Genomic DNA, 12,136 nt, shown 5'->3' with positions numbered 1-12,136 from the left:
TTGTGATCCATAATAACATATCAGTTTTCTATCTGTTTTAACTATGGATTATTGCCTACAATACTTCTCCTGAAGAGGAACTTCAAAAAACAGGATTGATGAAATGCTTTCTATTGTGCAGGCTTCCCTAATCGCTCAGTTGGTAAAGATCCGCCTCCCACTCCAGTATTCTGGCCTGGAGAACTCCATGCACAGTCCATGGGGTTGCAAAAAGTTGGACACGACTGAAGAGACTTTCACTTTTTCTAGTGTGCAATTTCTGGTATTTATGTAATTTAATTTTCATTAAATACTTTTCTACATTTTTTCATGCCATTCCTTATCTTTCTTAACTCAATGGTCTTGTATTTTCTCAAGTGTATGTTTAGGACAAACCTCTTCCATCACTTACTTTATTACTAGGGTTTCTCTCCAGTACATGCTGTCTGATGTCTAATATGGTGAGAGCTCTGATTAAAGCCGTTGCCACTCTCCTTACATTCATAAGGTTTTTCCTCCAATATGAATTCTCTGATGTTGAGTAAGATGTGAGTGCTTGATAAAGGCTTTTCCACATTCTTTACATTTGTAAGGTTTCTCTCCAGTATGAATTCTCTGGTGTTGAATAAGACTTGAGTGGTGACAGAAGGCTTTTCTGCATTCTGTACATTTATAAGGTTTCTCTCCAGTATGAATTCTCTGATGGTAAGTAAGACCTGAGTGCTTGCTAAAGTCTTTGCCACAATCTTTACATTTATAAGGCCTCTCCCCAGTATGAATTCGCTGGTGTTGAGTAAGAGTTGAGTTCTGACTAAAGGATTTCCCGCATTCTGTACATTTATAAGGTTTCTCTCCAGTATGAATTCTCTGATGGTAAGTAAGACCTGAGCACTGGTTAAATTCTTTGCCACAATCCTTACATTTATAAGGCTTCTCTCCAGTATGAATTCGTTGATGTTTAGCAAGAGTTGAGTAGTGACTGAAGGCTTTTCCGCATTCTTTACATTTATAAGATTTCTCTCCAGTATGGATTACTTGATGTTTAGTAAGATATGAGCGTTGTCTAAATGCTTTGCCACAATCCTTACATTTATAAGGCTTCTCTCCAGTATGAATTCTCTGATGGTAAGAAAGACCTGAGCACTGGTTAAATGCTTTGCCACAATCCTTACATTTATAAGGCTTCTCTCCAGTATGAATTCTCTGGTGTTGAGTAAGATTTGACTTCTGATTAAAGGCTTTGCCACACTTTGTACATTTGTATGATTTCTGCTGCATATGAGTTATCTGATGTTGAGTAAGACATAAGCTACAAGGAAACACCTTGCCACATTCTTTACATGTGTTTGGTTTCTCCCCTGCATGAACTCGCTGATGTAGACTGAAATGTGAACACCTAAAAGTGGCTTTGCCACCTTCCTTACCTTTGTAAGGTTTCTGCTCTGTATGGATTTGCTGATGTTGAGTAAGATTTGAGTTCTGATTAAAGGCTTTGCCACACTTTGTACATTTATAAGGCTTCTCCCCAGTGTGAATTCGCTGGTGTCGACTAAGATGTGAGCAAGACATAAATGCTTTTCCACATTCCTTACATTCGTAAGGTTTCTTGCCAGTGTGGATTTGCCGATCTTGACTAAGCTTTGAATTCTGATTAGAGGTGTTGCCACACTCTGTACATTTGAAAGGTTTCCATCCTGAATGAATTTTCCTTTGTCTACTTAGACTGGATGAGTTAGTAAAGGCTTTCTCACATTTCTTACACTTGTAACTTTTCTGCGGATTCTGAATACTCTGCTGTTGAGTGAGATTTGAAGACTGATTAGAAACATCACCATATTCACAATTATAAGTCTTCTCTCCAGTATGTGTACTCACATTTAGTGGAAGACCTGATATTTGATACAAGATATTCCTACATGTACTATTTTTAGAATCTCTGTCTGAAGATTGAGGTCCCTGATGTTTCATAGGGTTAGAGTCTTGTTCAGTTTTATACCCAGTTTCATTGCATGAGTGGTTTCTCACTCCATCGTAAATATGCTTGTAATTATTGGGGGTAGAGCTCTTACTTAATGCCTGACTCATGTTATTACACGTGAGAAGTTGTTCCATATTAACCGTATCATGATGTGTATTGAACAATGATGGTGGGATTAACTCTCTTCCATTATTATCAACATGACACATTTTGGAACAGAGAGAAACTGTCTGTTGGTGGAAGCATAATGACCCCTTGCTCACAGATCCCTCAAACTGATTATATTGTGAGTTTTCCCCATCATTTTTAAATTTCTGGTTTTCAGACATGCTTGAATGTATGTGTAATCGAAGCCCGTGTTCAGAGTGGTTTGAATGAGTATTTGCAGTAGAGACTGGATGACTTTCCAGATTTTCCACATTTCCCTTCAGAGAACGTGTACGTTTCAAAAAATGATTTAAGCCTTTGCTTGAAGAGATACACTTCTCTGCAGAAGTTGATAACGGAAACGGGTGTTTTCCACAAGTTGACTCACATTGCTCATTTCTTTTGGCAGTAATGTCCGCATTGCGTGAAACTATCTCAGTTTCTTTATGTCCATATAAACATCTTCTAGATCTTTCACATATCCCCGTATATTCCTGGTCTTTCATTAAATGTTCGTTTCCAAGGTGAGCTCTTTCATATATTCCTAGGTTTGCTTTTTGGATTAAATTTTCTAACCTTGGATTCTTGGACATCAAACCACGGGTGTTGTGAGAAGACACAGCTGAAAGATACCAAATAAAGTTTTCTTATCTACTATTCTTATCTACTGGGGGTGGTGCGAGCTCAGTTGGGACAGAAGGCGAGCCTTCTCTGTGGGAAGAGAACATGGCAACAGTCTGTGGCAGCAGGACAGAGTGAGACCTGTACACAGGGTACTGACCCCAGCCCTGCCCACCCAGTCTGAGAGGGTGTCCACCAGTGCAGACAAGGGCTGGGTGCTGGAATGTGGGGTCTGGAGAGCAGACCCAGGCAGAGGACTGCTGTGGGCGGTGAGGAAACATCCTGAGGGGATGGGACAGAGGGAGGAGTTCTATAAACAGGAACGCTTGTGGAGGAAGCCTGAACCGCCATAGCACAGAGCGCCATTGTTGAGTGATGCCCAAAGGGAAGACCCACCATTGCAGCCCCTCTCCCCCTGTGCTGGCCCCTCCTCCCCCAGCACTAGGAAGGGCCACCACCCCCGTGGGCTCTATTGAGCTCCAGCCACAGCCTCCCCCCATGCACCTCCTCCACCATCAGCAGACTCCTGTGCTCTGGGGCAGCCTCTGGAGCAGACACCTGTGGGTGGGCCACACACACAGAAGGAGCTGAAAGCTCAGCTGAGCCCCAGGGTTAAAGGAAGAAAAACTGAAGTCTCTCCTCACGGTTACACAAACCATGCTTTTATACCTGCAATTGGCTTTGTCAACTCAGCCCCTACAGAGCATCTGAATGGACAACCAGGGCTCCCCCAGTCACGGGAGTGCAGCTTTAGCAGCTGTAGACTTTGTGGGGATGTATGCTAGGGGGTGGGGCCAGGCCAGAGTCTGAGCTGCCCCCATAGCACCACAGTGGGTCCAGCTCCATGAGTGCAATTCTGGGACCTGAGTTCACTGGATCTATGCTGGTGTTCCAGTGAAAACAACATCTGAGAGACACCAGAGCAATGTGCCAGCATGCCCATGGTTGAGGGGGAGCCAAGAGCAGTGCCAACATGGGGTCACAGGAGACTCACAGCACGTGAGCACACCCCAAGGTGAACATCCCCAGAGAAGCAATCCTTGGTGGCTTCTCTCCCAGTGGGTGTGCTCCAATCTTAGCTGCCTTGACCACAGATCAGAATCACAGCGAAGAAACAGATCTGGGGGCTCGACTCCACCAACCAGGGAGCAGATCCCACCACAGACAGGGCAGTGACAGCCACAGAGCCAAGGGGAAGCTCCCCTCACTATCCAGGGGAAGCTCGGGTCACAATAACAGCAATCAAAGCCCAGATCAAGGGGTTAATGGTCCAAGCCTGTGGACCAACCTCACCCGCCAGGGGGAAGACAAGAGAGCAAGAGGAGCTAGGATCCGGCAGCCTGCAGAACAGACCACAAACCCAGAAAATGTGACAAAATGAGAGGACAAAGAAGTATGGTGTACAGGAAGGAGCAAGACAAAAAGCTACAAGAACCACTAAATGAAGAAGAGATAGGTGGTCTAATGATTACTTTTTGACTTACGTCATCTTGAATGCAGATGCCCCTAGGTGTCCTCTAATTCTTTAGCCCACTTCTTACTTTAGCATGTTCTAGTAGATGTTTCCATCTAAAAATCATAAATGATACTGACGTAGGTCTAATCAGAAAGTGAGGACATATAGGACAAAGTCTGGGGAAGCTGATAACAAGATTAACTAAATAAAGTAGTTGTTCTTGAGGAAATGAGACTTTAAAAATATGGTGGGAACACAGGAAATGCTATCAATGCTCTGTGGAGATCTAATTGGGAAGGAAATCTAAAAAAGAGTAGATATCTATACGTAAAATGGATTCTCTTTGCTGTACAACATTGTAAACCTGTTAGACTCCAATAAGAACATTTTAAAAACAGTATATTATCTAAAAATTGTAATAGTTTGAAACCATTAAAAATATGGTGGAAAATGTTTTAAGCTCTTATGCCAATTTATTTGAAAATTCTTTGAGTTAATTGAATATATTTAAGTCTTTTAGCATTGAGGAATTGGGGCAAATACACTTACTATTTCATATGAGTTCATATGAAGAAAACAGAAACTTTGAAGTAATCCTGAGATATGCATTCTTTCTCTTTAGGGAGGTTTTGGTTTATACAGTGAAGAAATTACTTGAATTTAAGTTATAAGATCATATTTGTAGCTTCCAGTGTTTTAGAAATTATAAGTCAGAAAAAAAAAAAAAAAACACCCCACTGTCCCCAGTATTCCTAGAACTTTGGCAGTATGTCTACAATTCCACTCACATACTGCCACCTAGAGGTAGAAACAAACTTTAATAGGAGCGTCTTAGAGTTTTTCAGAAAAGTGCCATTTTCCTAGGACCCCCAAGAAATGGAATAGTAACAGATTCATTCAGGTTGTCACAGGCCAAGAGCATTTCAGTTCTCACTGCGATTGAGAAAAGTAATCACTGGACATGAATTCAGGAATGATTTAAGAGACAGAATGGGGCAGGTGATATCTGCCTATGACAGCAACAGAAAGAAACCCAGACTTCTCTAAAATCATTTCCACTGAAGCAGATCTTCCCAAACCACATGACAAAAGATGAATTCCTCACTGATCCTGGGACCTGTCGTTGAGTCATCGGCTCCATCCATTCACACCTACCTGTGTATATGGCTGGTGGCTCCAGTCTCCTTACATCCCAGGGATTCTTCATTTGCTCCAGAAAGGTGACCAGGTCCAGCTTAGAGACCACAAGACCTGCTATCAGGAAAAGGAGTATTTGTTTTGCTAGAGATTCATCAGTTTCCAATCTAATATGTATTCAAGTGAGAAGAGAAGGCACATGTGCTAAGTCGCTCCAGTCATGTCTGACTCTTTGCCACCCTATGGACTGTAGCCTGCCAGGCTCCTCTGTCCATGGGATTCTCCAGACAAAAATACCGGAGTGGGTTGCCATGTCCTCCTCCAGGAGTTCTTCCCAACCCAGGAATCGAACCCACTTCTTTTATGTCTCCTGCATTGGCAGGCGGGTTCTTTACCACTAGTGCCATCTGGGAAGCCCAGAGAAGGCGTGGTAGAATGTCAATACAGCCTAGAAATAAAGTATTTGGGGACATCATTTCCTAGGCTGTATTAACATGCCCTGGTGGCTCAGCTGGTAAAGAAGCCACCTGCAATGTGGGAGACCTGTGTTTGATGCCTGGGTTGGGAAGATCCTCTGGAGAAGGGAATGGCTACCCATCCCAGTATTCTGGCCTGGAAAATTCCATAGACTATTCCATGGGGTCGCAAAGAGTCGAACACGACTCTAATCATGACTCTAATCTTGCTCATTACATTATTAACATTCTAGAGAAGGCATGGTTGAATGTTAATATAGCCCAGAAAATTATATCCCCAAATACTTTATCGAAAGCACTTTTATAACTAACAAATACATAAAGAAAAGATCTTGAGATTCTAGTCAAGTACTACTAAGCCCAAAGTAAGTAAGAGTAGAAATCTGATTTATACAGGAGAATGGCACCCTTTTATACCACAGAACCTACAGAATTACCACTAACCTAGAAGAAGGAGACAGATTACATCAAGGAAAAGTTAGAATCATAATCAATCATCATGAAGTCTTCTTTCTCAACTCATAAATAATCCATTTTTTCCCATAGAAAGCAAGGATCTGAAACTATTATAAGAAGCAGAACATTCTAGGAGACATTCTAGAAATGCAGGAACCAAAACCATGTGGGTAGATAAGGGATTCTGGAAGGCAGTTATCCTCACCCAAGGAGGCCAGGTTCCTGTAGTTCTCTAACATCACATCCCTGTACAATTCCCGCTGACTGAGGTCCAGGCATTCCCACTCCTCTTGAGTGAAGTCTATGGCCACATCCTGGAATGTCAGCCGTCCCTGAAATACAAAGGACAGATGCCTTGTGGCCATGGGAAGACTTCCTAATGTGACCCAAGATGAAACCAACAAGAGAAATGGTTTGGATTTAGGAGAATGTCTGGTGTTACAGCAGCAGCAGCTGGTGTTACACAAGAATATAATTTGTACACAGTAATATTTTCTACCACATTTTTAACCCCAAGAAAAGAGGATGAGATACGATCCATCAACCACTACAGAAATTATTCTGATTTGGAACAGAAATTATACACTAATCAGATCAACATTGGCATATTTATTTTTGAGTGCTGTACTCAGTTGACAGAGGATAAACGGTCTAGCAAAAGAAACAGGAAATATTTTTTAAAAGCACTTCCTGATCCAAGTGTTCTGGAGTGGACTCAGTGTGCCACATTTTTAACAAGCTTATTTGAACTAGTAATGTTGAAAATTCTGCTCCATGAGTGACAATGTTTGAACAGTAATGAAGTAGAATAGTAAGGAAAGAATTCATATTTAACTTTGAACTTTAAGTGCTTTACAAATTTTACAGGTCTGATAGGATAGTAACCTCGGAGACAACAATCATTTTAACAATCTGGTATATACTATATATCTTTCTGACAGTTTTTCAGAATCTTGAATGTATAACAGAAATAATTTAAAATCAATAATGTTGCTGTAGCATCTTTTGGCAGATATTTAACAAACATTCTTTAAACGACAGCTTAAGTGATGGGGGAGCCTGGTGGGCTGCCGTCTATGGGGTCGCACAGAGTTGGACACGACTAGAGTGACTTAGCAGCAGCAGCAGCAACATTTACTTCAGTTTATGACTCTAGACTTTAATAAAACAGACAAATGCACAGAGCTAACTCTAATGAAAGTTTATAGAAATTTCTGTATTTGTAAATAATACTAAAAACAAGAAAAGTGTTAGTCGCTCAGTCGTGTCCTACTCTTTGCAACCCCAGGGACTGTAGCCTGCCAGGCTTCTCTGTCCATGGGATTCTCAAGGCACGAATACTAGAGTGGGTAGCTATTCCCTGCTTCAGGGAATCTTCAAAAAAGAAAAAGAAAAAAATCAATCCAATGATGTTAACATGTTCATGCATACAGACATACACTAAAATGGGACTATATACTTATTAATTAGTAAAAGAAAAATTGTCATGTCAATAAAATCAGGATAATTTTTAACTGATTGAAAATGTACATAAATATTTGAGGATGATATTATTTTAATTTTTTAAAATAGACTAGGGTACAGATATACACAATGATAAAAAAAATAGACAGCTCTAGTTGTGAATTTTTTAATTTCCTGAAAAACCTACCATTTGCATGGAACTATATTTTAAAATTTAACACAGTTGAACATAGATTAGCACTAATATGATTCTTGTAAACATTTTGGAAAATACAGAAATGTGATGAGACTTATCTGTGATGTGAGTGTGGAGTGTACTGGAAATGATCAGACCTGGGCTTGAATGATGAAAATCCACACTCCCAAATCCCAGCATCTCTACTAAACACACATGAGTGTTGTCAACTACAAATCGGCACTTGCCAAGAGCATTGCCTGGTACTCAACAAGGGCCTTCGCCATCTGCCTCTGGGGACAATGAGCCCTATGGTGCTGCAACTGTTGACTTCAATCCCCTCGAGGGAGTTCAGGGTGGACTGAGGCACCCTGCTCCAGGAAAATCTGGTGGGACAGGTCTTTAGAGTTAGGTATTTTCAGGAACTGCTTTCATGATCCCAATCCTTGTCTCTCTTCATATCTAGAAAAGCACTAAACCACTAAATGATGACTTCAGTTCCTCACGACTGGCAGAAAACGTTTCGTAAAGTAAGTGCTTGATTGCACTGAACTCCCCCTTCACCAAAATCACAGACTGACCTTCCCCCACTGTCTCTTTGGAGCAGTTTCTGAGTTATCTGAGGTGCTGTCTCCTGGGCTGCTGTCCTCATTTTGTCCCAAATAAAACTTAATTCACATCTCTCAAATTGTGCATCTGTTTTAGCTGACAGTGTTCATTTTTCAAAGCAAAGAGCAACTAAGAAGATACGGCATTTCCTCTTTAACTGTGATAGGCATATCCATCACTTTTTCTTTCCAAGAGCCTTGATCAAGACACACAAAAAATGAATTTTATAGTGTGGAAATCTCACAGAAGCACCTGAACCAGTGAACATCAGAGGTCACGGGGTAAGAGTACATGGAAAAATGCATTATCACTGCCCGGTATTTGGGCAATATTAGGAAAACCATGATCTCAATCTATCATGAAAAATGTCAGTTTTCTGCAAATTCCACCTCCTATATACCTCCCATGATCTGTAGCTTAATAGTCCATTTAACTAGTATATTTTTCTTATCGGTATAGAGGATTGTCTCTGCTACTTCTGAAAAATTCTGGAATGCTGAGTTCATTCTATTAACAAGGGCATTTTCTTACTCCTGTTCTAGAGAGCTGAATTGCATCCACATGAAAATTCATGACGGCATTTCCCCGACTTCCCTAAGATCCCAACACCGAACCACATCCCAATGGGAATCTCTGGTACCGGTGCCTCCCCATGTTGATCGCTCACAAAGGGAATGTATTCAACATTGAAAGTCACTATTTCATGTTGAGAATTCATCATGCTCTATAGAAAGCCAGGATACAAACAATGGAGAAAAGGCTCTGGAACACGAGGGAGACGAAACCTGAAGAGCTGGTTTTCACTATTAAAAAAGGGGGGGGGGAGGCGCGGAATAAGATGATAACAAGCACTCCAGGCAGAAAAATTAGAAGCAGAGAACTAAAGGTTTGCAGATTCTCAGTTCAGGCATTTCAGGAGGAAAAGCAGACACAGCCCCAGACCCGGGACACGACAATTACCTGAGAAGCTGCCATTTCCTCCTCTTCTTCCTCCTGCTCTGCGTCTTCTGTGGGGATGTTACGTCTCAAACTCACATCTACATGTTGAGAAAATACCTTCAAAGGCATCCATATAGCCGTTTAACCTGCAACTGCTGCAGTGAAAAAGAAGAAAAAGTTTTCTTGTTTCTCTCACCCTTTTCTGAGCTCTTTTCTGACTTTCTGTGTTCCTGAGCTGTAGTGGGTAATCAAGACTAACCTGATATGCTAATCACATCCCGGTGCTCCACTCTATTTGCAGATCTTCCCAGCTAGTTCCTCTCCTTCCTTTTTGCATTACAGAGAGCATGCCGCAGAACAATTCCCGAGAGACAATGGACCGTACTTCTGGGCTACCTGACCCAGCCTATGAGGGTTTTGAAGAAATGCAAGAGGAAGACCCGCATTCAGGAGCCCTGAGGGAAACCTCACATGTGGACCAACGGAGACCACAGGAAGGGAGGATTTAGGGCGGGAACTTCCAGAAGCAAAGGTCAACCTGATTCCCTGGGGAGGGGCTCTTTCTAGGCTGGGTGTGGTGGTCCAATGGTCTGTGCCCTTAGGGGAGGGGAGGGGAGCGGTGAGTGTTTGGTGGGAATCACCTGGGGGTCTTGGGTTCCTGCCAGGCTTTACTTGCAGAATTCTTCCCACAGATCTCCCGCGTCCTTAGTTTTTTTACCCCCCTCTGCAGCCTGGGGACACAGGTTTTCACAAAATGATTTGCATTGTGACCACCTCTCTGCAGGTGTGGCACCTCCAACTTCAGAGACCAGGAGCCTAGAGGTGTTTCCATCAAGGCTTTCTTTGAAAAGAAACCAGAGGCAGCCGGAGGCCTGGCGAGCTGCAGTCCATGGGGTCGCAAAAGGTGGGACAGGACTGAGCAGCTGAACTGAACTGAACTGAGCAGGACACGCTAGGTTAACAGTGTGTATGGGCAGAGACAAATGCCTTTGAAAATGATGCCCTAAATGCTATCTGATGACCAACCAAGGAAATAATGATCGGTGTTGTCATAAGTTACATTACACATGAATTTAGCCGTGAGAACGTTGTTGTTCTACTTCCTGTGTGTGTTTTTCTAGGTTTTATGAATCAATTGCTACAGTTTGTTGTCTGCTCCATTTAGAGAACTCTATTTTCTCACATCTTTAAAGTATAATGACTAAGGAAAAATTAAAGATAGAAGCATGTCCATCTTTCTAATATTATATATTCTAAAAAATATTCAGTGTGCATGCACCAGTACCAACTTGGTAGAAGATTTAGTTTCACAGCAGAATTGAGAATAAGGTATAGACGTTTCCCATATACCTCTTGTCCCAACACGTGGACAATTTCCCTACTTACCTTTCCCCACCAGAGTGAGCATTTGTTACCACTGATGAATCTACATGGACAGTAAATAGATAAACTCTTTAGTTTACCCTTATGTTTCTCTTTTAGGGATGTGCACTCCATACCTCTGGTTAAATGTATAATAACATGTGTCCATCACAACAGTTTAACACAAATTATTTCAAGGTCCTGAAAGTTCTCTAGACTTAGGATATTCATAGTCCCTCCTTTGAAACCCATGGCAACCACAGACCTTTTTAATCTCTTCTATATTTCCTACTAGATTCCTAGGGGATTGAGTAGGAAGAAATCTGCCTGCTGATGCAGGACCTCCAGGTGATACTTGGGTCAGGAAGACCCCCTGGAGGAAGAAATGGAAACCCATTCCTGGGAAATCTATGGAGAGAGGAGCCTGGCAGGCTACAGCCCCTGGGGTCACAAAGACTCAGACGCAACTGAGCACATATGGACGTTTACCTATGCCAAAATGTCATCTTGTAAACTTCCTACTTTTTGTAGCATTTTTGAATGGGCTTCTTTCACTTAGTAAAATGCATGGAATGATTGTCCATGTATTTTATGCCTTGAAAGCTTAACATCCAAAAGCTTAAGAACTACCTCTGCGCCTATATTCCTGCTCAGTAAATAAGTTCATCAACACCATTTTTTTAGATTCCATAAATATCTGTGAAGACAATATTTGCACAAATATAGAGAACAGGTGTGTGGACATGGCAAGAGAAGAAGGGGACAAACTGAAAGAGCCCCACTGACACACATACACCACCATGGCTGAAATGCTGGAGAAGACTCTTGCGAGGCCCTTGGACTACACGGAGATCCAGCCGGTCCATCCTAAGGGAGATCAGTCCTGGGTGTTCATTGGAAGGACTGATGCTGAAGCTGAAACTCCAGTACTTTGGCGACCTGATGTGAAGAGCTGACTCATTTGAAAAGCCCCTGATGCTGGGAATGATTGAAGTGGGGAGAAGGGGACGACAGAGGATGAGATGGTTGGATGGCATCACCGACTCAATGGACATGAGTTTGACAAACTCTGCAAGTTGATGATGGACAGGGAGGCCTAGTGTGCTGCAGTCCATGGGGTCGCAAAGACTTGGACATGACTGAGCAAGTGAACTGAACTGAACTGATGGTTAAAACAGGTTAGCTAGTGGGAAGCTGCTGTATAACACAGGGAGCTCAGCTTGGTGCTCTATGCTGACCAGAAGGGTGAAATGGAGATCACAGGAGGGACGTTCAAGAGGGAGCAGATGTATGTATACTTACGGCTGCTTGATGATGTCCTACAGCAGACACTAACA

General features: G+C 42.2%; 1 protein-coding gene across 1 annotated transcript; it reads right to left on the bottom strand.

Annotated features, from left to right (window-relative positions):
• Positions 1-480: 480 nt before the first annotated feature.
• Positions 481-6,544, bottom strand: LOC139182083 (zinc finger protein 420-like). Its single transcript, XM_070785559.1, has 3 exons — positions 6,456-6,544; positions 5,337-5,432; positions 481-1,673 (listed from the first exon to the last, which is right to left on the bottom strand). Exons 1-3 carry the CDS (start codon positions 6,487-6,489, stop codon positions 481-483), a joined length of 1,323 nt encoding a protein of 440 aa, XP_070641660.1. The 5' UTR covers positions 6,490-6,544.
• Between the last annotated feature and the right edge of the window lie 5,592 nt (positions 6,545-12,136).

Source organism: Bos indicus, unplaced genomic scaffold, assembly GCF_029378745.1.
Source record: "Bos indicus isolate NIAB-ARS_2022 breed Sahiwal x Tharparkar unplaced genomic scaffold, NIAB-ARS_B.indTharparkar_mat_pri_1.0 scaffold_80, whole genome shotgun sequence".
Taxonomy (NCBI): Eukaryota; Metazoa; Chordata; class Mammalia; order Artiodactyla; family Bovidae; genus Bos; species Bos indicus.
The sequence above is the reverse complement of the archived record's forward strand: the minus strand, read 5'-3'. Positions and strand labels throughout refer to the sequence as shown.